A 26911-nucleotide genomic window follows, 5' to 3' on the forward strand; every position below is an offset into this window, starting at 1 on the left:
AGCCAAGACTGCTTTGTTCTTAGACATTTAACTTCCAATGTCTAACTGTGCAATGTTCCTTTAAAGACAGATGCTTCTGTTCAGGGTTTCTGGTATCAGAACTAGGCACACACCTTATGACCTGAAAGGGAGAAGATCAGTTATCTATCAGCTGATAGACTAGCTCCACAACAGCAGGACTAATACAGAAAAAAATGCTATGTTCCCATTTTGAGTGTCTCACACGGACAGAAAAAAGATTATTTAGCTTAAGACAGAAGTATCTGCTTGAACTTCTGCTCTAACCTAAAAATATTTAGGAAACCTTAAGACAAAACTAAAGCTCACAAGCCAAGTTAAAGGTCTAATTCCAGAAAAACAATCATATTTTTCTTTAGTATACTATTCAATTACTTTGTTTTAGCTAACAATCTTGCAGTGTTGCATGGTCAGTGATGACCTGTCCTCCCCTGTATTTTGGGAGAGCTTTACCTTCAGTAGACCAGGAGACTGTGGCACTGAGAAGCTATACACTATAGTAAAAGCCTAGCAGGGTGTGATAGAAAAGGTAAGAGTCCTGCATACACATTACTTCCCTCACATGCTCAGTTGTAGTTGTCCTCTTACTAATGTTAACCAAACATTTTAAGAACCTAAGAACATGTGAAAAGGTGATTTAAGTACTTAAGAACAGATTAATAAGTATGAACTTTTAAACTCAATAAATGAAATACCATATTGTCCACAACACCCAGTCAGCACAAGACTTACAGCTAGTGTGTAAGTACACAGGAATAACAAAAGGAAGACAACCAAAACATCACAACATTACTAGATATATTGGAAAGAAAACAAATGCTAAAGGAAAGCTCTATTCAGATTTTTACTACAAACACAACAAGAAAACATTTCAGACCATAACACATCCTTGCCACTCCTGTTAAACCAAACAAAAAAAAATGTTTAGCAGTAGCATTACTACATGACCTGCACAGAGACTACAGCAGCTACTGAAAAACCCATAACACCCTCAGCTACCAACCTCACTGACCACTTACCAGCTTTAAATAATTTGCCTTAGCTTTCCCTCCCACCTTTAAGTAGCCAAAGATGTTGATTGATTGGAAAGTGATTTTCAAATAGGCCAATCAAAGGGTGATGAGGTATTGCAGAGATACATATAAACCTTCCATCCACATCCAAGCTTTTTCATATTAGAAAAAAACTTCTTTTGGGTGTAGTAGACACTAAGTATTTTTTTGTTATACTCCTTCTTGGAGCAAACATGGTGCTTTTAGTTTTGAAAAATGTATTCTCTTTTTTCAAGATATTTAAAGAAAAAGCTTTAGTTCTATATTTATGTTTTCAGAGAGCATTTTTTATAGCTAAAGCTCTTTCCATTTTATAAAAATGTTGATTTTAGAAAAAAAGCCACAGCTTAAAAAGGGGAGGGGGGGGGAGAGGCTGTGTGTTTATAGTTTTAGGCATCCAGTCACAATGTAAACATCTAAGCTTTCTCATGTACTTGGAGCAAGAGAAAAGGTCGTTTACTTATATGCTGTTATTATATCCTTCAGACAGATGTGTTGACATTTTTTGCCAGTTACTGAGCTTCTAGCAAGATTTTCCCTAGTTAAATCAGTTCTAGACTCTCTTGTATTTACAGTACTGAATTACTGTGTTAAAAGTATTTCTGGTTTAGGGCTGGATTGAGCTTCATCAAGGAGAAATATTTGAGTGCAAAAGTCAATAGCAGCAAGCCCTGTATTAAAGGGAAAGGATTTCTGCAAACTCCTGCTACATCCCCAGCTGTCTGTTCCCAAATGCGCTGGCAAGTGCCTCATTTCCTAACCTGCATATTAAAAAAATCCCTACAACATTTTAATATCTCGAGAGCAGCTTGTAACCTCAGCCTGCTGTTGTAAGGAATCTGCCTTGACCTCCCCGCTCTGCCTGGAGTTCACACGCTGTTTGCTGTCTAGTGGGTGCACGTGTGTTCCCGGGGACGCTGCAATGGCTGCTCCATGCCGCTCATTATTGCTGCATTAATATTTCAAGGCTTTTGCTTTCTGCGAAGCCCAGTGGAGCATCAGGAGTCTCCTGGGGATTTGCCAAGGGCAGTGAAGCAGGCTGTTGTGTGCAAGAGTCTTCCCAAGTATTTGCCTGCGGGTGCGGGAGGCCGAGGCGGGCTGTGGCAGCGCACGGGGGCTGGCCTGGGCCGGGGGCTGGTCTGGGCCCGGGGCTGGCCCGGCGAGGGGCCGCAGGAGGGGGCAGGGCAGCACCGGCAGGTGATGGCGCTGGCTCTGCTCCTCGCCCGGCTCCGCAGGGCACCCGTCCCAGGCCCTCAGGTGAGAGGGCGCGGGGTGCCGAGCTCCAGCCCTCTCCCTCCCGTGGGCTGCTAGCAGATCCCACCGAAGCCTTCCTCCCGCTTTTCCTCTGAGTAACTCATAAGCATCACCACGTAGCAAGTACCAGCTGTAGAACTCCGATGTATGTTTCTTATGTGAGGGGGCGGCTCCTCCGCTCCCCTCCTGCAGAAGCCGGCCGGCTCAGGCGAGCGGCGTATTCCGGTGCGCAGCAGCCCCCTGGTCGCTCCCGGGCCGAAATGGCCTCTAACAGGCGCCCGGCCTCCTCCGGAGCGGCCTCCCCCGAGGGACGCGCGACCTCCTTCCTCCGCAGCCTCTCCCGCTGGTAACGGAGCCGTGGGCGGCTCTCCGGGCCTTGCCCTGCGGAAACTCCCCTCCACGTTTATTTAAAATACAAGTAAGTGTCGCCGCTCCTGGCGCGGGGGCAGCCGCGCTGAGGAGAGGCAGGGCGGCGCGGAGCGGCGAGGCGGCGGGGCCGGGCGGCGGAGCGAGGGGGCCGGGCCTGCCTCTCTTCCTGCCGCGCCGCCGCAGCCCACAGGGTAAGAGTGAGGGGGCTCCTCTAGGCCGCGCGGAAGCCGGGGCCTCGCGTGGCGAGCGGGCGGCGCGGGGAGACGCCTCGGCCGGCAGCGGCTCTGCGAGCGGCCGGGGTGGCTGGGAGCCGGCTGGGCCGCGCTGGGGAGCGGGGGGAGAGCGGGTTTTCCCGGGGCGCTGTGGCCCTGCGGGTATGTGCGGGCCAGGCGGCTGAGAGGGCCGGCCCGAGGCGTCTGGGCCGCCAGCCTTCCCCCGGTGTGGGGCGTGTGGGGGGCCCAGCGCCGCAGCAGCCTTGAATCGAGTCCAGGCCAATGGGGAGTGGAAATAACTACAAAGAAGAAAAAGCAGGTGATGGTGTGTGTCCTTGTCATGCTTTGGGTGGTAGGCTTGTGGAAGGATTTGTTGGTGCGAGCTGTAGTGAAGAGGCCGTGCTGACAGTTGGTATTTACAAATGAAATAAACCGGGTTTAGGACACAGTGGTCTCCTGTGTTTACCTCAGTTTTCCTCTTCTTCCCAGCACGTGTTGTGAGAAAGGCCTAGATTAAAGCCAAAAATATGTCTGCATAAAGGAAAGTGAAACTAAATATGCTTATTGAGAGGCAGGTGAATTGGGGAAATGAAAGATGAAACTTCCCCTTGTGTGTATATGACCACGGGCCTCTCCTTGGAGAGCAGATGGTTGGGAGAGGAGACAGCCAAGGTCATGGGGCTCTGGCGTGAAATGCTATGTGGATTCAAGGGGAAGAGTAACGTGTTGAATTTAGCTGTTCTTTGTCTTGTTTGCTTCCAAAGTTTCTTAACTCTTTCAATTTTAATCCAGTATTTTTTCACACTGAGCTGTTTTTGTAGCAACTAAGTTCATTGTATTTTGCTTTAGAGGGAATGGGATGGTTAAAATGATAACACTGAGGGATTTCCTGTCTCTCGTGGTAATTTTGATTAAATTATTTTGCTTAAATGAACATCTTAGTTTTGAATAGATTACTGGCTGATTTCTGGTTAGCAAGCTTTGCCTTGTGTGCTTTGTGCTGTGCACTGGAGCAGATGGCAGCAGACTTGTCAGCTTTGCGTAAAGTGTGCTTGTGTTAGTCTGCCTTTACCCACTGAAAGCACAACACTTTGTGCTATTTCCTTTTTTATAAAAGCTTTGCCTATTGATATACATGTATAATTGGAGTGACACTGCTTCTTTTCACGTGCTATTCTCCAGGTTGTGAATCAATTCAAGAATGAACAAATGTAAGAAGCCTTATGTTGACAAGGCTCCAAACCTTGAAAAGTTCAGTCCTGAAATTCTTTCTGAAATTGAGGCGCTCTTTGCAAAGAAGTTTACTTACACTAAGCCAGTGAATAATGAATGGCAGCTACCGGATCCCAGTGATGCTTTTACATGCGATCATGAGGAATTGAACTCACTCCTGGCTCTGAAGGACTCTATGAATGAAGTGAAGAATCAACTGAGTGATAAGAACCTGGATGAATGGCATCAGCACACCTCATTTACCAATAAAGCGGGGAAAATAATTCCTCATGTCAAGAAATCTGTGAATGCTGAGCTGTGTACCCAGGCATGGTGCAAATTTCATGAGATCCTGTGCAGCTTTCCTCTTCTCCCTGAAGAAGCTCTTCAGGATGGAGAGCTGAATTCTGTCCACCTCTGTGAAGCACCTGGAGCTTTTATAGCCAGCCTCAATCACTACTTGAAATCCCACCATGTCCCTTGTGACTGGAATTGGGTAGCCAACACTCTAAACCCATATCATGAAGCAAATGACACCCTTATGATGATCATGGATGACCGTCTTATAGCAAATACATTGCCTTGGTGGTACTTTGGCCCAGATAACACTGGTGATGTAACGACATTGAAACATCTAACAGGACTTCAGAACTTTGTAAGTAATATGGCCACAGTTCACTTAGTAACTGCTGATGGCAGCTTTGATTGCCAGGGAAATCCAGGTGAACAGGAGGCTCTTGTCTCACCCCTTCATTACTGTGAAACAGTCACTGCGTTAATGATCCTGGGCACTGGAGGATCCTTTGTTTTGAAGATGTTCACGCTGTTTGAACACTGTTCTACCAATCTGCTCTTTCTGCTGAACTGCTCTTTTGAGGAGGTCCATGTCTTTAAGCCAGCCACTAGCAAAGCTGGAAACTCCGAGGCCTATGTGATTTGTCTTCGCTATATGGGCAGAGAAAGTATTCATCCGCTGCTTTCTAAGATGATACAGAACTTTGGAACAGAAATGGTCAACAAAGCACTTTTCCCCCTGCGTATGCTACCAGAATCTTTTCTTAAAATACATGAAGAGTGTTGCATTTTCTTCCACAAGTGCCAGGTAGAGACTATCTCTGAGAACATCCATCTATTTGAGCACTTGGAAGAAGCAGAGCAGACGAAACTGAACACGTTAAGAGATTGTGCAGTAGAGTTCTTCATGCAAAGATTTCACATGAAACCCATTGCCAGAAACAACTGGCTTGTCAAGAAATCTCAGACTGGTTGTAGCATGAATGCAAAATGGTTTGGGCAAAGAAACAAGTATTTTAGTACATACAATGAAAGGAAGATGCTTGAAACCCTTACGTGGAATGATAAAGTGGCAAAGGGCTATTTTAATCACTGGGCTGAAGAACATAGTTTAAATAACGCTGGTAAAATGTGTATCTTGGAAGGATCATCTTCTAACCTTGAGTGTAGCTTGTGGTACGTTTTGGAAGGAAAAAGGCTGCCGGTGGTAAAATGTTCTCTATTTTGTGATGGCCAAGTCCTGGAAAATCTTAATGAAGCTATGAACGAATTGGTGGGGGGGAGGCTGAAAAGCAGACATATGCTGCAGACTTGTCACTCGTGTGAACCTCTTCCTGGGGAACTGATCCTGGCAGAAGTGTATGATCTCTCCAGGTGTCATCAGGAAGTCCTAAATGAAAGATGTAGTGAGAAGTTCAAGTGCCTTGTGGTAGACTTTCCATCCCTCTGTGATACTGAAAGCCAACCTGGTATGGAAATAAGCCTCCTGGACTCGGCCACACTGCTGACTTTCAGCTTCTCTTTACTTTATGATGGAGAACCAAAGTACCAGCAGCAGCTTTTGGAGTGTGTCCTGTGTTCGTTGAATCATCTTACAATGGGAGATGCATTGATTTTGCCTATTCTCTCTTGTTTCACACGCTTCACGGCCAGCCTGGTCTTTATACTGCACTGTTGTTTCAGATGTATCACATTTGCTTGTCCAACCTCTTGTGAACCTCTAAGAACTAGTGCGGCTTTGCTGTGCGTTGGTTACAGAGGTGTCCCAAATCCAGTTGTTGAATATCTGCAGCATCTGAATAAACTAATAAGCTCTTTACTAGACACAGACTCTCCGCAGCAGGTTTTGCAGTTTGTGCCTATGGAGGTTCTCCTCCAGGGCAAGCTGTTGGAGTTCTTGTGGGATTTAAACACAGCCATTGCAAAGAGACAACTCCACTTGATTGTGCAAGCTAAGCAGCAGCAAATGACTAGCAATATTTCACTTAAAGCATAGACTTGAGCAAGTTGCCACTGCTAGACCTTGCTTCACAGGCAGGTAGAAGGTGTTAAAAACATTATTAATGGGAAGGTAATGTTACTGTAAAACCCTGGTGTGACATTGCTAGTGTTGGGAGGGTGTTTTGAGCTGCCAGTCCCATTTAGACCATATTGACCTGCGGCACATAAACCTGAGGCTTAATCTCAGGCTTGGGAGACTTGGGGGGTGGGGGGCAGTGACTGAAGTGGAGAAACTGCTCCTCTGTCACAGCTCTCCCTGAGCAAATTTCTTTGTGTACCACCTAGGTCAGAACCATGGTCTTCCAGTGAGAAGACCGGGTTTAGACCTGTTGTGTCAAGCCAGGTGATGGGGAACCCTCTTTGTGTGACATTAGCCCTCTTCTGTGGAGCAAAATATAGGAGTTCTGACACACCTGTATACTTTTCCAGGGTTTGTAGAAGCTGAAACATGAAGTTTGGGCCAGTGGTGTTCAAGCCTGATGTAAGGCTCAAGGGATGAGGGTCTTGTAAGCAGACAGCTGTCTTTTAAAGGCTGGGTTAAAAATGGCTGCCTGTAAGCAGTAGCAGAGGTGTCCTGTGAATGGTGCTCTTTGCTTTTAATTTCATTTAAACAAAGAGCAGCAAACTGTGTATGGTTTTTGACAGGTGGTTGTGTGGCTTTGTCTCCCCATTGATGAACAGGCTGTTATAATGTTATTTTTATGTGGCTTATGGGTCCTCCTTAAAATAATTGGAGACTCCTGAGTGAAAGTGAAGACTTGCATCTGTATGGCAGCAGCTATTAATGAGGAACTACAAATCTTTTCTCAGATAAAAAACATGATCATGCACAAATTTGTGTATCAAGAAGTGCTCTGTGTGCCGCTGGAGGAGCTTTAAGCTGAAGAAATGTGACTTTCTTTAGAGAAGTGAATAAAATTTCAGTTTGCTACCCGGAAGGATAAAAAAGATTAAATTGGTACTGTTCCTTTAAGGGAGTCAGATTTTATTTTCCATATTGCTCCTTTGTGAGCTAAATTTTGAGGCCTAACTTGTGTAGGTGAACATTTAGTTTTAAGCCTGTAGTATATGTGGAAAAACCTGCTCAGAGGGAGAAAACATGTTTAAAGGGAAAATGACTTTGCTGTTGATATGTGCAAGATCTCATAGAAAAAGGTGGAAAGAGTGGAGTTAGTAAGAAGGTAAATGTAGTCTGCTGATGAATTACCAGTCACCTGCTGGAGGCACTTCTAATTATATAATGTGGGAGCTTGAAGGGTAATTGATTACTGGTGAGGGATTAAAAGCACTGCTGAAAAACTGTTTTGTCTGGAGATGCTGCACATTTAATAGGCTTCTTTGCCACATTGTTCAGGGCACAGTTCAATGTGTTTTAACAGTTCATTTTTTTTATTTAACTTGATAGATGAATCAGGTGGTGGCTCAGGGCTGACGAATGCATAACGTTTTCTAAAAATCTTGCTTTTTACACTTGCACATAAATAGAAGCAGCCTAAACAAAGACTTCTGGGATTGGTCATTGTCCATGTAATTTATTTAAATGCACTTGCTCTTTTTGCTGTGAGCTGAGTCATGCTTCCTCCTTTAGACCAGGAAGGAAGGGAACAGAGGCTACAGACTTGGGAGAGAGATGCAGTAAGAGCTTCTCTAAATCATTTTTTGAACCTGTGAAGTCAAGAGTGCAAGCAGGGCCACAGATGTATTTTACTGAAGAATAAAAAAGAAATGCTGAAAAACAAAATAAGGAAGGGGGGAAGTATTGTAGAAGAATGGATGATAACAGTATCAAAAATCACCTGTGAAAGCCTTCTTTATCTGAAACAAAAAGCAGGATAAAGATACTGTCCACCAAAGACACCTCTGTGTTTCTGCCACTATTTCAGAGGTGATTAATCGTTCTGAAACTCCCACTGAGCTGAAGCATTTGAAAAGAGGTCTCTGAAAGCAGGGGTAAATGAGGTAATTAAGGGCATGGATGTACTTACACTGTGATACTCTGCCATACAGGCCTGAGTAGCAAGAAGCATCTCATCTAGTAGGTACTTAAATAACTTGTTTTTGTCTGCTAACATTAGTCTCATATTTTTAAGTTATTATCTTGTATGTAAAGTAAAATCCTGAGGTGACTGACAGACCGTGAGAGAAAATGCGTTTATTTTTTCAAGCATTCCTTGGTCTGTTCTGTGTGTCTGACAAACTGTGCAGCTTCCTTGAGATTCCTCCCATCCTGTTGTTCCCTGTATCATCAGCCAGGTGCCCTTTTTTCATGAACTTTTAGAATAAATACTTCAGATGGTCACAGACCTTTGGGGGGAGTTAGGACTGTGTACATCAGTATGCTCTAGACTGAGCTGGTGGGGAAATGCAATCCATCTGTTTGGAAGGACACCCCAAAACTGTGTGCAAGCCCTTCTGTGGAAAGCCAGGTCTCTAAATGGAAGGAAATCCAATGTCCTGTGGATCCTGATGCCCAATTTGCTCTGGAGCTTTTTTGTTGGCAGGCTTGGGGAGATGACAGGAGAAATGCCTTAATGGCAGCTGCTCCTTGTGTTAAAAAGGATGGATGTGATTTAGAGAGTCTTTTTATTATTATTGTCTTAATGGCAGGAGTTTCAAAGTTAGGAATGACACTTGTCTTTAATTGTGAGAATCTAACATTGTTCTAGTTGCCTTTAGACCAAAGATTTCTGTGAGAAGTGACAATTTCTGGTGAGACTTTCGGAATATGTAAGAATGCATGGGAAGAATGTATGAACCATTGTGGAGGGGGTCTGATGACTCCTGCCTTAGTCGTGGCTGTCAAGTTTTGGCCAATTTGATTTTATGTTTAGGTGACACCCAATTAAGTGTCTCAGTATCCTGGCTGCTTGAAGATGAACTGGGTATTGGTTTTCATCATTGGGAGCTTAAGGTTTCATAGAGGGGGTGGAGAGAATAAGTTGGTTATCCTGTGATTGAGATTCATGCAAACTTGAGGTGAAAGTTTTGTAGCCCTGCTATCACAGGTTTCCAATGAAGGACCAATATTTAGGCCCAATGATTAGCTATGAGCTACATTATTTTACTGAAACTTCTTGGATTTTTTTTTTTTTAAAGTCAGCATAACATTTTGAAATCAGTTGCATGAGGGTTGAATGAATTGGGTATTCCATTAAGTGAAAATGCTGTTGTGTTTTTTTTTAAAGTTGAGTTCCTTTAAAGTTAAGAGAAGTGCTGCTTATTTTTACTAATTTTATATTGTATTTAGAATAATTTGGATGTGCACAAACTATATGTTCTTGCCGCTGACTTGCCAATGTAATTTCTACAAAACATAATGAGATTTATATTATGAAATCTGGCAGTCTATTAAAATGGTACTAAGTGATGTCTATTCGTCTTAATTAAGCTAGATGTATTAAATTACTAGTTGTAAAAGTAGAATATGTAGCAGAATTGTATTCTATTAGGAAACTTGGCATTTAATGGGAGGGGATTAAGATTGCTTATGTAGAAAGTAGGAGAAAAGAAAAACACCATTCAATTTCGGGCCACTGAGCTGGGTGCTTTAGGATGAAGAATAACATCAAATCCTTGATTCACTGGAAGCAAGGGTTGGCCAGTAAGCAGAAGCCTCAGAGCCTCCTGTTACCATCCCTACAAACTGACTTTTGACATCCTTTTAAATTGCAGTCTATTTAATTCTTAGTAGTGAAATGGGGGAAATCCTGTGTAACTTGTTTTACCATTTTGGGTGGTATGAAATGGTGTTTACTTGTCCCCATTTCTCATTTTTAAACAAGAGCCTCTAAATTTCACCTCATAGTCTTTGAGAATCAGTCTCTCTTCTTAGCACTTCAGTGGATGAAATCTGAGATGAAAATTTCCTTGCTGAAGTCGAGTAATGGTTTCTCCATGTCATTTTTGCAAATATTTTCATGAATGCCATGCTGATATCCTTAGTTCCGGTTCTTGGTGTGGTTCAGTCACTTGACAGAGATCAAATGGAGCTGTTTATGCCAGAAGAGTTCTCAGCCTGTGGCTGTTCTTGCTTGCTTTTTAAGTGATAATTTGGATTGCCATTGAGCCCTCTCTTGTAACCCTTTATGGGTTGGAGCTGATTGCAAGTCTTAAGAATGAAATTTGCTAAAAGAATTAGCCAGTGGCTGTAGACGCTTAGGCTTGTAACAAGCAGAACCTTTAGGGGACATTTAAATGCGGGAAACTTTTCCAGGAGAGGCTCAGAACTTGCAGCTGATGGGATTTGCTAGCCTTTCCTTGCTAAAAATTCTTTAAAAAAGACTTTGAGGCATAACCACCTAAACAAACAGTTCAGCAGTTGTGTGTGCCTTGTGCATGTTCATGCTTGCATGTGTGGTAACCCCCAGGGTTGTACAGCTGTGACGTTTTTTTTGTTTTGTAACTGATTCATGTGTGCTTTTGTTTTTAAGGTTGTTTGTATTTTTCTAAGTAGATGAAAGTATCTTGGTTTACATGGCTATTGCTTCTTTTCATTTGGTCTGCAACTGAGTGTTAAAAGATCTTTTTTTAAAAAGAAAGGAAAATAAATATTATTTGGAGAAAATAAAGTATTTTGTTTTAGGTTTTAAATGTCGCTATTATGTGTTTCTTTGCCAAACATGGAACAAAACAATGAAGTGCAGTAGGGAGAAGTCCGGGGCGGTTTAATGTTTCACTGGTTTTGAGCCACAGTTTCCTCATACTGCCATTTGCATCCATCCTTAATGAGCAAAGGATGCAGGGGCATTGGAGCGGCCTGCAACGGTGAGGGTGGTGTTTGATTCTCACATTCTTTAACTGCCTTTACCTTTGCAGTTTACCAGCTCAAAGAGAGACTCCAGTTGTAGATGTGGTCAAAGCAGTGTGTAGGAGGCCTGCACAGTGATCCCTTGGCCTTGTCACTAAGCCTAACAATCTATGTCTCCTTGTGTGGTTGCTGTAACCTACTTTAACAGCAGGGATTTTGTCCTAAGGATCTTCAGTTTCTCCTGCTGTGACAGCCACTCTAGTAGTACAAGGCTGTTATATGCTGTACTTGTGTCTGCGAAGTCTATTATTAATCCTTATCCAAATGTTTTCATTCTAAGTGCTTGCCTTCACTGAATGGTATTATTAAGAAAAAGCTGTGTGCCTTATTCCTCAGGGCTGGCTCTGCTGTACTGACAAGGGTTCCAGCTGATTGTCTTTGGTTTGGCTAGCCGATTTGTCTTGAGACTGCTTGCTAACCAATTTTGATTGCAGTTATGAATGCTAACAGTTTTTTATTGCTTTTCTCTTTGCAAGTGAACTCAAAATTGGCTGGGGAAGATAATGCTGTGTCCTAGAGGTATGATGTAAGAAATTTATACTATTCTGACACCTTAATTTCTAGGTAGTAGATGTTTGTTGAGGAAGTGTTTAAACTAGAAGTGGCGTTGAATATATGCTGAAATACAGGGCAGTGTTGTTTTGCTTGACTTTAGTGAAGTTCTAGGCTGTAAGCAATACCTGTCAACGTCAAAATGTAGTTCAAGACTTTGGAAGTGAATAGTCTTTGAAATGGGGACTGGGTTGGCAGAGCCCAATAGAAGGACTGTCAGATTTGTTTTGGCGGAAATATTATTTAATATGGTTTTACTGAATTATAGGGAAATGTGAATGCTCAGAACTGTATTTGAACTTAAAGCAGTTCTATGAAATATTTGCATTCCCTATATAACAGTATAAAAACAGTGCCTAAACCCACATGAAATGGCAGATTGTAAAGTAAAGGGAAAATGTGGATGTCTTAATTTTGCTGCTAGAGACCTTAAAAACTGCATATGTGATTTCTTCAGTCCTTTAAGTCAATTGATACACTACATTACGTTGATTATATACCCTATTTGAATTTTGATAGAACTTAATATGCTGGCATGCCTGCCAGTTTTTGAATTGAAATAGTGTTGCAAGCTAAGCCAAATCACTAAGGACAAAGCAAACTGGAGCTCTCCCTGGCTGATTAGATCTTTAGCAAATTCTTTCTGTGGTCAGGTCCTCAGTGTCCCCCAGTGAGACTGGGGATATGACGTTTTACCTGTGATACAACTCATACTGAACTAGGGCACCATGGTTAGTGGCCCCTTTTATTAAAACAATAATATGAAATCTTTTTTTTAAAATAGTGTTTTTCCTCCATAGGAAACATGAACACATTTATTAAAATGCATGTTCACAGTACTTTACTAAATGAAGATGATTGCCACTTGTTAAAAAGATTGATTTATCTAAATTGGGGAATAGCAGGGAGAAGTGACTGTCACTTGGAGAATTGATTTGTCTAGATTGGCAGATAGCAGGGAGAAAGCAAATCAATATTCAAATCTTATTTGTTGCCAGAGCTGGAGATCATTATCTGTATAGCTAAGAGATGAATGGATGAATGCTGCCAGATATAAATGAAAGCTCATGCGGAGTACCCCTAGGTCCTAAGCTGTCGGGTATCTTGTGCCTCAAAACAATGACCCAGTAGCCAGTTGGTAATAAAACCTCAATTAAGACTAAGGAGTGAAGGGACTGTGGTGAAGTGCCTTAATTTAAGTCTCTAGAGAGTTAAGGTGATTAAAAGACTTGCTTTGTAATCAGTTGACTGCCCCAGGTTGATGGCAGAGCACAAATCTACACCATGGAGTTGACACGTAATGAAATCTGTCCTGGAGTCACAATTAAACTCAACTCCAAGGTGGCTGCTGAATAGCTACATGTTCCCTCAAATAATGATGCTGTCTGGCAGATGAGAGTGCGGCTGTGGGGCAGGACTGCTGCTGCCTGGGACATCTGAATTGTGGGAGCTGTCTGAGCAGCTGGGGCTCCCTGCTTTCGTTACTGCCACGATGCTGATGGTACCCAGCTATGCAGCTTGAGTAAACCATGCCGCAGGCTGTGCAGAGGGTATATAGAGCCCTGTGTGGAGTAGATCGGTAGCACAGGTTGTGTTTGGGATTAGTGTGCCTAGGACTGGGATGGCTATAGGATTCCCAGCTGGTAGAAATGGTGACGTTCAGCAGTGGAGGCTTGCTGTCACACCTGAGAAACACACAGCAGCCCTGTGTCTCTGAGAACTGGCACTGAGGGTTAGCACAAACTGAAGGGGACCTGGATCCAACTAACATTTTGGGAGTGAGAGGAGAGCTAGTTCAAAAACTGACCTCTGCTCTGTGGGAACACTGGAAAGGCTAGCTGTCAACTAGGGTGGGCTTGTACTTTGCGTGGAAATACTGAACTAGACTGGGTGTTTAATAACAGTCAGTGCTATGGCCTTAGCTATAAATCACAAAGTAATTGATTTTAGGGTGTTAATGAAATTTAGATTTAGAGAGAAGTACAGCTATGCCTAAGATGCACAGTTAACAGCACTGGCACTGAATAAAACCTAAATTGGCTTTGTTTCCGTTATGAAGGAGGGTAGTATAAGCCCATAAATTAATAGTCAAGTGGTTTGGCTTTTAATTATGGGACTGCTTTTGTGAATGTTCTGTACTTAAATATGTCTTTCAGACTTGGAAAACTGTTTAAAGCTCTGGATATTGTCCAACTTTAAATTCTCGCACCTTCCACATGAAGTGAGTATCACAGCTCTCGGAAAACAGACCAGATTCTAACTGTACTTGCTCAGACTTCTGGGGGGAGTCGATAGGAAGCAGATTAGCCTCAAATGTGAAATGCAGTCTGACTGGTGTCTTAGTGGGTCCTCCTGTCTTAGAGGGGGCAGACAGGACAGCCATTGCTCCTTGGGCTGGGTGCTGGGACAGCAGGGTTTGCTAAAGTGGGACTGGAACAGAAGTTACAGGCCTCTTCTGAGTCCTCTAGTGTCATCCTGAATAAAAACCGTGACAAGTTTAAGGGACATCAGAACACATTTGGGTCTAAGCACATGTAGTGGCTGAGAATACCTATTAGTTTCAGTAACTGACTTGGCTTGTCATGTCATTGTTTGCCGTTTTGAAGTGACCTGAACTGTTTCCTGAAGGAAACAGTGACAGCAGCAGTCTCAGGAGCCTGAGTGGAAGTAATGAAGTGGTAATTAGCAATTAATAAAATGTGGCGGAGCTTACAATTTTAATAACTGCTGCACTGGCCTAGAGGTCTGGTGCTGGAGTGAAGTAGTCCCTTGGAAATCTCCAACTCTGAAGCTTAATTATGATTTCCTTTAGACGCTATCTGCTCTTAGAGCCAACTTGTATATTTATTTTTCCCCCTGAAGGTAGATGAGGCTTTAAGGGCTCTGCTTCTGTGCTTTTTCAGGGCAGAGATTAAATGGAAGCTAGGATTAAGATAAGGAGACTGAGATGGCCTCTGTGACTGATGTATCATGCAGAGACTGGGAGGGCATGGTTCTGTTAAAATAGCCAGCTGGGTCTTGGAAAAGTGTTTGGATATAGGAGGAGCTGGGTAAAAATGTGGACAGAGCCTGCTCTGTATTTTGCCCAGGGTTTTTGTCTTGTTTCCAGTGGGAGTACAAACGGAGACTGTGCTGTCTGTCTGCTCTTCTTTTCGCCTTCCTTCTTCGAGCCTTTCTGAGCCATGTCTGGCAGATGTCAAGTTCTTACAGATACTATGATAATGAAAGGCAAGGATTGCTAAGTAACCCTCCTGACCTGAAGTTACCACTGGGTTACTAACAGCAGGCAAACCCTGGAGTCGGAGACCAGTGACTGTCTCCTGAGGAACAAGGATGCCTGTAGTGGTGGTGATGCGCGGTGGCGAAGCTGCTTGCTCCTGGGATCTGTGGTATTGCTTTGCTTTACCAGTCACGTGCTGGTTTATGCCTTGCTGGGTGCTGTAAGGTCAGCTCAGGTCAGAAGCCATCACCACTTCTTGCCTTCCTAAAGATGAGCCTGAAAAATAGTCAGATGACGAAAACCAATAGCCAAACATCACCTGCCTTCCCCTCAGCCCCTCCGCGACGTTAATCATCGATGGCAGGACCTAACAGCGAGTCAGGTTAGGCTGAATTCTGGTTTTTGTTTTCAGCTATAGGAATGCCCTATGGACTCGAACAGAGCAAAACACCTTTCAAGCAGCAAAGGTGATAAAATGGGACATGGGAATTTTGGAAGATGTAAGTGGGACTTTAGATGTCACTTGTTTCCACTGAAGGGTTGTATTAAGGATTCAAGTTTGTCTTGTGTACATCGGTTTTAATTAATAGAGCAGATGCACCAACAATGCATCTGGAAATGAAATGCAGGAGAAAAGAAGAGGCAGCTGGTCCTAGTGGATGTAAATATTTGCTTTTTGGGAAGTGAAGCTCTGCAGAAACTTCAGGGACTCTTAATTCAAATTCAGAAGCCTTTTTTATTTTGCCTGTGGAGATATATGGAGCAGAAGAAATTAACCATAATGCTTTGCTTGGTTCTAGTGCATGTGATGTAAGAAGCGTAAGTTTTTGGAGTAGGGCCAACCCATGAATATCTTGGTTCCTGCTGAGATATTAAGGCCTGGCCTCTGTTAGTGCAAGATGCATTGATGTCAGAGGAGCTGACTCTATATCAAGAAGCCTTCCCAGGCGTCTGCAGTATGGTCTTGGGTTATGAGCATGGACAAATTGATACACTAATTTTTGACCTGCTATAGCAGAGCGGGTGCAGTGATGCTACTTAACTAGGGTCTTATTGGGAAACCAAGTGGAAGAGGTATGTACGTATGAAAGCCTCTGTTGAGCAGGTGTGGCAGGCATGGATATGGTCTCTGGTCTTCATGTGAAGCCGAGGGTTAAAAAAAAAGCAAAGCGTGAGTTAGGGCTTCACGTGTTTTGGTGGGACCCTTCACAGTTCTGCTGTGTTATTTTTGAGGACTCTGCTTGAACTGCAGAAGAACAGTCTTTCTGTTTTGGGCTTTTTGGGGAGTCCCTGGCTGTCTTGTGTTATCACTTGGAGAGCTTTTTGTTCTGTTTTGGTTTTTTTGATTAGTGCCTGAAACTGCTAACAAGAATTGGAAAACACAAGCCTAGAAGCACAACATACCACAACAAGTGTAGAATGTAAAAAGCAGAACAAACCAAACCCACTGTTAAAACAAGCCGTGACTGGAAAGCAATGGTGCCCATCCCCGAACTGGCAGTGCTGGAGAAGGCAGGCAAGAAGGGGGAGGGGTTGATCCCAGAGCAGTATTTTCTACTTGGTGAAGCAGGCAATGGGGATGGGAAGGATTCCTCTAAGCAGGGAAGTGGTAGCACAAATGTTGTTAATGCTTATCGCAGGCCGTCTGAGGGTAAGACAGCCTTCCTTGCTCTGCCGTTTTGTTTGAAATAGGATGTCTGGATGCCTTGCACCCCACCTTGCATGCATCTATGATGGTCTCATATTTTGTATCTTGATGCTGAGAATGCTACATAGCAGAGGGAGCACCTCAAAATGGCAGTACAGCGCAGAGGTGAGCTGGATCTGGATCAAGGTGAAGCTCCTCTGTCCTTAAAACTTTTATGAAAGGAAGCTTGCAGGTGTCAGCAGTGCTGCTGCTGAGGGGATTGGGTTTTCCAGACCTGGGGAGCAGGTTATTCCCCTGCTTATACTGTCTTTGCGTTGTGAAAGCTTGTGTACAGTAATGCTTTGCTGTCCATCGCTTCTGTTTCAGAGCTCTACTGTCAGTCCCTACTCTGGTTACTATTGTCATTGTCCTGTTCTCCTTCATTTTTCATCCTTAATTGACCTTGGCGAGCAGCAGGCATCTGAAGGTGATGATGAAAATTTAATGGATTGGAAGAGGCAGCAGGACCACTGGCAGTGAAAGATTTGTCAGGTGTTCAGTCTTGTAGGTGATGCGGCTGAGATCTTCCAGAATGGTGATCTGTTGGAAGATGAGTCAGATTCAAGGCGTCATGAAGTTTAATTTTGCATTATAAAGGGCTTTTCCGCTCTAAACTTAAAGCAAGCAAACAAGCAGTTGTTTCTTGGTATTCCAAAAGCAAGTGGAATCTCCTTTACTACTTCTGTCTTTTACCAGGTGTTGAATTGGCAGCTGACAACCCCAGTGGTCTTGCTTCTGTTCCTCAGTTTTCCATGTTGCGCGTGCTATCCTTCTGTATTTAGGTTGTGTGCATTTTTGAAGTGCCTGCACACATTCCTCTCTATCCTGCTGTTTCTTACAGGAAAAACTGAGTTGCAGACAGCCACACTTTCAGGATCACATCCTCGGCAGGTAATGGGATATGCCGTGGTCTGACTGTATGAGGAATTATTGCAGAACCAGAGGTTAGGGCTGGGGAGACAAAATGTTTGAACAGCGATGAAGAGAAGGATGCAAAGCCCCTTGGTTAGTGGAGTAATTATCTGTTGTTGAGGATTTCTGGAAAATAGAAGAGTTGTTATGTTTGTGTCTGACTTTTTTTATTCCCTTGCTACAGCTAGGGCCACTCTGTGTGCTGTTCCTTTCTAGTCTTGACCTTTTTTCTGGAGTTGCCCTACCTAGTTTTTGAGCTCCTTGACAATAAGGTAGTTTACGGTGAAAACTAGATGTCTTCATCCGAGGTCATACGGCTGCCATGTGCAGGCTGTGTCTGCCTGAATCAGGGGATGGAGCACAATCCAGGCAGTAAAGCAGGGATCTGAGTGGATAATGAGAGTTCCAAATGCCTGGAGCTGCCAGGCGCCTGGGCACGTGAAGGTCTCGAGAAGGGGGACTTCTGGAGTTTGGGGCAATGAAAAATGTGCCCATGGGCTCAGTGCGGGGGCCATGGCAGGTGGGATGAGGAATGGAGAAGGGGTTTGTATAAATGCTGACCTGTAGCCGCCAGCTTCTAGTGGCACCGTAAAATCTTGAGGGCTTGATCTATACCTTAGGTGACTGAAGATCAGGTAAACCTGTTGCCTGATGTTTAAATGCTGGGGTAACCTTGCTCTGTAGGGGACACAGGAAGCTTTGGAGGCAATGCTGTGACAACGGGAGTGCTGTAAAGCAACAAGAGGCGGCAGTTTGTCGAATTACACCATCAGATGTGGCCGACCTTTGTGGCGAAGGGAATCGCTGTGGCACAGGGCAGAGGGCCTGGAAATCTGTATCCTGGGTGGCTTGTTGGGGGAGACTGACATTTTGTCGAGGACTTGACATGCCTGCTTCCCAGTGAGCTTTGGAATACAGCTCTCAAAGCTGGCTGTATTCAGATGGAGCTGTGCTTCAGAGCTGCGCTTCAAAACCTTGTGGAGAACGTACCCGCAGGGGGGACTGTAATTGCCATGTATTTTGACCATAATGATATGGGGGAAAGAACAGGGGCAGCTGTAAGCAATAAATGAGATGTTACGTCTGATGAGTCCCAGGTCTGATTTTTCCTGGGTGTTAGGTCTGCTGTGGAAGGCAGGGGGGAGGGAGTGGGAGCCTGGGTCTCCTCAGCTGTGTGGGTGACCCATTTTTTTGATTTTGGCTCAGTGATGGGATGCTTGTTAGCGAGCGGGAATCGAGAAGGGAGACCTGGGCCAAGCTCTTTGCGAGCAGAGCTGTGCTGAGCTCTGTGCCTTTGCACCAAAAGATAATTTGCCTCCCAGTGCCGGAGGGCTGAGTAAATGCTCCCCGTGGAAGGGAAACAGTTTCCTCAGTCTCCCCCCAACCTTTCCTTTTTTCTTAAGGGAAGAGAGCAGATCCTAATGAAGGTGGGATCACTGGCAGAAAAAGCGAGTTGCGTGGCATTTTTTTCAAGACTCTGATTATCTATGAAATCGGAAAAGGGGAAGGTTAGGGTGACTGAGCTTTGGATTTAGCTTCCCCTGTGGCTGTGACAAGCCCATGAGCAGTTGCCCATCCTACCATACATGCCTGAGCAGCACAGCCCACTCTAGCACCTGTCAGTGAGTGTGCTGGATCAGGAGGGAGCTCCTCTTCCCCAGGTTCCCCAGGTGGAAAAGAGATGGTGTGCCATCCTCACCCTGCCTTGGAGCAATGGCCCTTGGGAAAGGGGTGGTCTTGGTCTGTGTCTGGCCAGAAGGGTGGGATATTTACCTTGTGACACAGAGGCACCTCGAGGGCAAGACAAAATACTAAGTACTTTTTTTGGCAAATGTTAATTCTCATTCTGATTTCATGCTGTCTGAACTGTGTGGTAGAATCCTGACTGTTCTTCCCACCTGTCCATTACAGACTCATGTTTTGATGGCTCTTGTCACAAATAGCATGGTAAAAATCTTGCTTATTTTCTCTGCCTTTTTTCCCCTTTGAGAAGTCTCCTTGACTTTTTGCAGCTGTCCTGACACTTCCCCCTATCATTACTGGGAAGCAACATGGCAATTAGAGCTGGCCACCCCCGGCAGGAGGTGTGCTCCACTGACTTTTAAGGAGTTTGCAGCTGTACTTTGTGCTCATCTCCAAAGCTTTTCTGTTCTCCCTGTGCAATGGATTTTAATGTTATGGCAGTCCGAGTACAGTAATATCTGTACAGATGCGAGAAGTTCGAGGTCACAGATTGGTTTCATGAAGCCTTAATTCTTTTAATCTTCTTTGGAAGGTGTATTGCCCTACGTTTGCCCTCTTCTGCCTTCTTTCCTGTCAAAGGATAGCTGTCACCTTTACATCACCGGTGAGAGAGGTGGTTAAAGCCACCTGTCGCTCAAATACTGACTAGATAACAGGTGTCTTTTTCTTGGAGCATTAGCCCCTAATAGTTGTAGTAGCAGAGGGTCTGCCTCCTCTGCAGGGGTGGGGGATCCAAGTGCCGCCAACCCTTGGCTGTGCCCTAGCTTCATCAACCTGCTTGGCAAGTGGCTTTCTTCTCCAGGCTTTCCCTTGTCCCCTGCTCAGGCTCTGGAGCTGTGCAGCTGCTGCAAGCCAAGTAGCTGTGGGAATCCGGCTGGTCAAAGGCAGCAGGGCTTGATCTAATAAGGAAGGAAGATTTTTGTGGTCTAACTGCTCTTGCTGCAGTTGCTTTCATTACCATTTCAGAAGACTAACCGAATGCTAGGGTTCAGTCAGACCTGGAGGTTTGCTGTAGGTACTAAAGAAGGGGGGTTTAGAAGCCAATGCCTTATCCTATGGGCAGCCTTAATGCTGTTTCCTTGATAACTTGTAGGAGGTATTTTATTTTGGGGTTTGTGTAAGGTGGTATAAAGCAATCCCATGCAGCTGGAACCTAGAGGTAAAGCTGTTTATTTCAGGGCTTTGAAGATCTCTACTGCAGCGATAGCTGTCTTGCTGCTGCAGTGGTTGGCTTTATTTTGCTTCGGAACAACTGAAAAGTGTTCCTTTCATTTCCTTTTCCCTTAGGTAAGAGAATTCCTGGAAGTCTGTTGATGGGGTTAAGGAATGGCTTCATCTTCCCCACCCCCCACCCCCCCCCCACCCCCCCCCCCCCCCGCCATGTTCTGAGTACAGCCCCCTGAAAGCTGGGCTTTGGAAGACTGAGTGCTGACCTGACCATGCTGAGAGGGCTCCTGACAGCAGGGCTGGGCTGTAGGTACTAGAGGGAGATGCTGGATGTCTTAGTGGGCTGACTTTTTTTTTTTTTGGAGGGTGCTGTACTCTGTGTATCACCTGCTAGTAAGCTGTTGTCTGTTGGCAGGGCTGATGGCCCATCACTCTGTGTTCTCAGAGATGAGCCCGCAGGAGTCCCTTGCTAGGTGCTTTGCTACAGAGAGCTTTGTCGTCTTGACGGTGTTTGACTTTTTGCAGACGATGCTTAAATCTGCCAATTGATGATATTTAACACTCTCTTCCACAAGAGCCTTCCAGCAGTGATACATCTTAAACTTCGGATTTCCCTTCAAAGAATTGTTTACCAAAAGCTTCTGTATTTCTGTCGCACTTCGCCAGATGCCACCATTGAATCTCTGCTTCTGTTGCTTTGGGCTTTTACATGTTGACTTTAATTAGGATACATGCTTTTCTGGCCAGGGGCTGATAGGCAGCTCTCTGGTGACCAGATTCAGGAGAAAACCAGAGTGTTTACTGTACTGCTTCTTGTACTCGAAGGAGGAATCCTTTAGCCCAGGTATCTTTGGACACGTCTTTTGGAAGTGGGATACCAGGCCCCAGATTCCAGCAGTTTGTGCCAGCTTACTAATTGTTCTGTTTCTGTCCTGCTTCTGGCCCCGTAATTTGCAGAGACAAAGTGATGCTGTGTGATGCACAGAGGTTCAGGGCAGGGTTATCTGTTCCTTCAGGACAAGATCTGCTGATTCAGCTCAGTATTTTAAGCGGGCATCTCGTGCAAGACAGAGCTGAATGAATCCTCCTAGCAAGAGCTGTTAGCAAGGATGGATGAGCTGTTCATTCACAGCCACCTAAACACTGAAGGAAATTAGATTTTATATTTAAAATTGTTTTCTTAACCAGTGTTTACACTTTTCGGGTTTCAAGGGTTAAAATACTTCTGGCGGCTTGGGTCAGTATATGGGGATTTAACAGTGCTCTAGATTAACCAGTCAAATGAGTTAAACTGCATTTAGCTCATTGCCTGGCTGTGAGTAGTTGAGCCAGCCCTGTGCTGAAGGTATCTAGAGCTTGTCTGGTGTTCACAGGGGAGCTTTGAAATTTTCTCAAGGGTGTGGTTGGTCTACAAGTGCCCGCTTTCCTGACCAGAAGGTAGGAGGCACTTTGGAAGTAGCCCCTTTGGATGGAGACCACAGACTCCTACTTTTCTGTCCTGGCCTTCAGACAGTGGTTTTCATAGTGGTCCCATCTTTCAGCTCAGGTCTGCTTTTTGTCAGGAGGCTGCAGCTTTGTTTTGCTAAGGCTGAGTGAATGAAGGCATCATGTCCTGCAGATCTGTAGGAGAGATATCTCTCTAGCAAGGTACAGGACAACCTTAAAAGTACAGAAAGCTAAACCTCCCATGAGTTGCTTCATGGGAGTGCAACACGGAGAGCTTTTTGTCTGGATTGCGTCCCTGCTGCTATTAGCTTCAGGATCAAGTGCTTCCAGCATTGCATCTTCTTCCCTGTCCTCAGCAGATCTTTGTTTCAGGGTTTGGCCCTGCTGTTTTGTGAGTTGTTCTAGGCTTGGTTATCAAGTGTCAGGGTAGACTCTTGTTCTTGCACGATGTTACTGCAGTGGCTGGGTGAGTCACATGTGGACGAGTCCCAAGTGCAGGCATGTGGAGGTGACAAGTCCTCGTTATTCTGCCCTGACTCCTGAAAGAAAGAAACCCCTTAAGTCTCCTGAATTTGGGCGGAAAGGAGTGATGGAAAGCAGTTGCATACTTAATTTTCAGGGATTGGTGCAAGAATGATCTTTTGCTCTGTTCCCTCAACTAAAATGTTCTGCAGCTGTATGAACAGGCACGTAGCAGCTCTGGTTTTGCCTTGCTTTTTTTGCAGTGAATGCTTCTTGTATTTAATCTCCTGAGCTGTTATAAGCAATCTTCCTGCAAGCAAGAAACTTGTGAGTGGCTGAGCTGAGATTTCCAGGTTCCTAATCAGAGGAAAGGCTGTTCCAGCCAAATCTGACTTGGGCTCCTGATTGCATCCTGATAGAAAAGGTTTTTCAGCCAGTGGAAAAAAACCAGAGTTGCTATTTTATCGAGTGTTAGGCATTCATTAGCTGAGCAATTCTTTGAGCTTAGTACGTGTTATAACTCTGCTTTTCTGAGCCCATGAGCTGGGTTTGCTTATGGCTGGCCTGCCTCTTGGGAACGTTACCTGCATTCTGACTTTCTCCCTTGTGGGGCTTGGGTGTTTTGGGAACCCTTTTCCTTCTTCCCTTTTCATCAAGCGCATTTACCACATGCTCTGTCATGGGTGGTTTGGGGACTCTGGCCTCTGCGGTTTGCTGGCTGAGACACTTTGGGCTTGTATAAGTGACTGTCTGTCTGAATGTCCATCTCTGACTTCTTATATTTGTATTCAGGTGATGGGCCAGGAAGTGGAACAGACATCAGGGCTTCACAATTGACCCCCTCCTACCACTTCAGGGAACTCCAGGGGGCTTTGGGAGACCAGACCTTGCCGTTCCTGTAACATGGTAACTGTGGCTGAGGCTGGGATGTGCTCTTTCTGTGTTAATGCTACACTGACCACCTCTAGTTTTTCCAGGAAAGAGAAGAAACGCTAAAAGATGTAGCACAACATACCAAAAAAACCCAAAACAAACCAAAAGAAAAAAGAAATCAAACTCTTCCTCCTAACTTCATTAAAAGAGCTAGTTCAGCAAGAACTGCTGAAGTGCTGACCTCTCCTCACTGGCACAAGTCTGGGAGCCTGTGACCTCACGTACTTACTGAGCAGGTCCAGGGCAGACATTAGCACTTCAGAGTGCCTTATCTGCTTGGGGCAGATCAGTCTGCACCAGTTCGCTGCAATATTTAAAGGCAAGTCATACCGACTCACCTTGCAGTAGCAACAGGGCTGAAGTAAGTACCCTTTCAAAAAATCATTGTTGCTATCACGTTTTAGGATAAAGGTGTACATGTTCGCTCCCCATGTATACTGATGACCACAGGGATGACTTTTGTACCAGCATCACCTGCCTCCCTACTGCAGGGAGCACAGAGCTGCTGGTCTTCGTGATGGTAAAACTGCTGCTTTACTTTTTGGGAGTGTGTTGGACCATCCAACCCATACTACGTCTCCTGCCTGCTAGTTAAAGATCTAGTAGTTCCTTAAAACAGTGGCACTTACTGTTCTTTCACTGACTATATGTCCTTAGTTTTGAGAACCTTGCTTCTTCCATCTTAATATTCAGCTTCTCTGACAGGTATGTAACCAGGGGCTTCTCTGCCTGCTGTTCCCCAGCAGCACCCCATGTACAGAGAAACGTGCTAGTGTTTATGGCATGGCATGGGTGACTGGCTGCCTTGGCGCTGTTGGCTTGCAAGGGACCATGAAGAAGAGGTGGCTGTCTTATGACATGTGCAGGACCGAAGATAACGGCTGCTAAAAAGGGTTGCTTTTATTTCCATGGGATTATTGCTCTGTTGCTCATCTTCTGGCACTTGTATGTGCAAGGCAGATAACCTCAATGTCTTTCAGCTGTACACTGGCTTTCCTTTTTGGTATGAAGTGGATGGCATTTTGGTCAGAAGGTAGTTCAACAGATGGCTGATTAAACCAAAAAACACCCCTGAAAAGGAGACTTTTTCTTCTTTTCAAGGAGTCAAGGACTTTGAAGGCGTGTACAGCTGAGGTTAACTTCCAGAACAAGGGCTGCAGAATCACAACACACAGTATTGCTTGGAGCCTGTGCTGTAGCTGAGCGCAAATGCGTTTCTGGTGACTGTAAAAGCAGGTAAAGGCTTGTGTGACCCAGAGAAGTGGGGAACCTCCATCCTGGAGATGTAAACTGCTGGACACATCCCCGCACAATCTGTTCTAACTTTGAAATTGTTAATTTTTTTTTTTGGGGGGGGGTCGGACCAGAGGCATCCAGAGTCCTTTCCACCTGTATTTTTCTGTGGTTCTGTGCCTGATCCCAGTGACCTGCGTGGTTTGCTCTATGAGGAGTGGAAGAAAGAGAAAAAAGCATTATAAAACATGTAGAAATGGAGCAATATTTCTGTCTGCTGCAAGCTCTGCCGGGGAGCAGATGCTAGCTGCCTTTTTTCTTCTGGATGAATTTATTTTACTGCAAAGACAACTGCTGTTGCTGTGGCGTTGCCAGATGGAGCTGTACATAGACTTGGGGCAAGCGGGAATGTTGAGGGGAGCATTTGGGAGGGCAGGGAGTCCCTGCTGGTAGCAGCACTTGCCCTGCCAGGGGACCAAGCAGGGCTTTGGGAGGGGGTGCTGGGGAGTTCCTTGTATTGCTTCCCTGCAGGAGCAGCTGTGACAGGCTTACCTGGATGATGACCTTAATGAGAGAAGGTTTCTTGTGGGGCATGCATCCCCACGAGAGGCTGCACTTGAGATCTGACCTTTGTTTTCCTTTCATGCCGGGTGTTTCTAGGCCTTGAAATGTTGCTGTGGGCTCAGATGGACAGTTAAGGCAAGGAGGGATTAGTTCCCAGGGACAGGGGTGTGTAGTAAGAGTTGGGCTCTCAAAAAAACAAACAAGCTTTGTGGGCCGAGGCTAGCAGGACTAATGATGGGCATTTCTGGAGGGTTTTGCACCTTCAGAGCTCTTGGCAAGTGTCAGCCAGTTTGTCTGCTGCCCTGTAACTGCTGCTCACTGGGAAGGAGAAATCCTGCTCTCCCAAGTGAATGCTCCTCCCCAGCTGCTTTTCAGCTGACTTTGCCAGCAAGACTAGAACAAGGGCTGCCCTTCCGTGCAGGGACTGTGGGTAGCACGGAGATGCAGCCCAGCAAGCTTGACAGTGAGGAGGTGCTGGTCTGACCTCCTCAGGGCCCCCTCTCGAGTTCAGGGCAGGGAGGGACCAGTGCACCCACTGAGGCAGAAAAGCTTCTGAGCTGTGGAGAGGAGCAAAGCTGAGCCCGGGGACCGAAGCTGCCGTTACAGACTCCAATGGCCTACCTGAAGGGAAGTTTGCTGTCTGAGCTGCTGCCTGTGCTCGGGCAGGGAGGCCTGGCAAAGCAGCAAAGCAGGGAGCTGCGTTCTGTCAGCAGCTGGAGCCTTTCAGAGTCAGCCTGCAAAGCTGCCACTGCCTTTGCTGATGCAGAAGTGTTGCTCACAAGCTGGCTGCCTGACCAGTCTCATTGCTGGGCTGGTTACCCAGACCTGCTCCTCGTGGAGATGCATCAGTTCTCCTTGCTGCCCAGCTATTCCTTGTGAAGGCTCGGTGTAGCTAGCTTTGTTAATCCCAGATGTATCTTTCATGAATTATCATTTGTAAAAGGAGTTCTCAGTGCTGGGGAGAGCAGCCAGGAAAGAAAAAGTTTCCAAAGAGGGTTAGAAATTTCTGTCTTCTAGTCCTAGGGAAATGAAACTGAAGCCATCTTCTGGTGTGTAGCCCAGCAAGTTCTTGTGAGCCTGTCTGGGAGAAATTAGCACCTAGTTAAAAAGGTGGGAGTGGCAGCCAGGGAGGAGGGTTACAAGAAGGCATCTGCCTTGAGGCTGTGCTAAAGGGAAACTGTAGGTCCTTGTTTCTCAGCAGTTCAGCTGAGGGATGCCTCTAGGAAGAAGGTCCTGGTGCCAGGGCATAATTTTCCTTGCCCTGTTCTTTTTGTCTTTAGTGACAGAGGGTGCCGAGGGCTGAAGGTACCAGCTGGATGCTCAGTGCCCTTCCATTTCCCTCTGCAAGGGTTTTGGGTGGGTGAGAGAGGCAGGCAGCTGTGACCCGGCTGCAGATGTGCTGGGCACGTCAGCCCGCAGCAAACGTGGAGTTTGACACCTTGTGCCTCCTATGGGACAAGACCCTGCTTGTAAGCAGTTGCTGGAGAAAAGCTGGTGCATAATCAGCTTCTACTGTAATTGTCCTGTGCAGTATCATCTGCATCTCGGTTCTATCCACAGAGCTGAGATGCTGGTTTCCCTGCCTTTCAGGACTGCTACAGGTGCGTGTTTTCAAGATCTGTTGGTCTAGCCAGCATGCTGTAAGGGTATGGGTAACAAGGTTTGTCAGTAATGCTTCTTGTGCCTATCTTTGACCAGTCTAACTTGGTATCATTTTCTACTAAGAAAGCTTACTCTGTATGCTGCTCAGGCATTAGAGAGAGGAGAGAGAAG

At 45.3% G+C, this 26911-nt stretch overlaps 2 protein-coding genes across 5 annotated transcripts in view; both read left to right on the forward strand.

Annotated features, from left to right (window-relative positions):
* Positions 1 to 963: 963 nt before the first annotated feature.
* Positions 964 to 18677, forward strand: CMTR2 (cap methyltransferase 2). 4 transcript variants are annotated; one of them, XR_008735081.1, is made up of 3 exons: positions 2913 to 3224; positions 4088 to 11738; positions 13928 to 18677. XR_008735081.1 is itself a non-coding variant. In XM_005440324.4 (2 exons), exon 2 carries the CDS (start codon positions 4107 to 4109, stop codon positions 6405 to 6407), a length of 2301 nt encoding a protein of 766 aa, XP_005440381.1. In that variant the 5' UTR covers positions 964 to 2742; positions 4088 to 4106; the 3' UTR covers positions 6408 to 11002. The 4 variants fall into 4 exon arrangements, 3 of the variants coding, with proteins under 3 accessions (XP_005440381.1, XP_027662666.1, XP_027662664.1); XM_005440324.4 differs by lacking the exons at positions 2913 to 3224; positions 13928 to 18677 and adding an exon at positions 964 to 2742 and having other exon boundaries at positions 4088 to 11002; XM_027806865.2 differs by lacking the exons at positions 2913 to 3224; positions 13928 to 18677 and adding an exon at positions 2757 to 2884 and having other exon boundaries at positions 4088 to 11002.
* Positions 18678 to 20881: 2204 nt separating this feature from the next.
* LOC102047281 (hydrocephalus-inducing protein-like) overlaps positions 20882 to 26911 on the forward strand; it is an 85115-nt gene continuing 79085 nt past the window's right edge. Inside the window, exon 1 of the mRNA XM_055726534.1 lies at positions 20882 to 26739. The gene's annotated coding sequence lies outside the window, so the exon portion shown is untranslated. The remainder of the gene's footprint in view (positions 26740 to 26911) is intronic.

This window comes from Falco cherrug, chromosome 14 (genome assembly GCF_023634085.1).
Source record: "Falco cherrug isolate bFalChe1 chromosome 14, bFalChe1.pri, whole genome shotgun sequence".
Taxonomy (NCBI): domain Eukaryota; kingdom Metazoa; phylum Chordata; class Aves; order Falconiformes; family Falconidae; genus Falco; species Falco cherrug.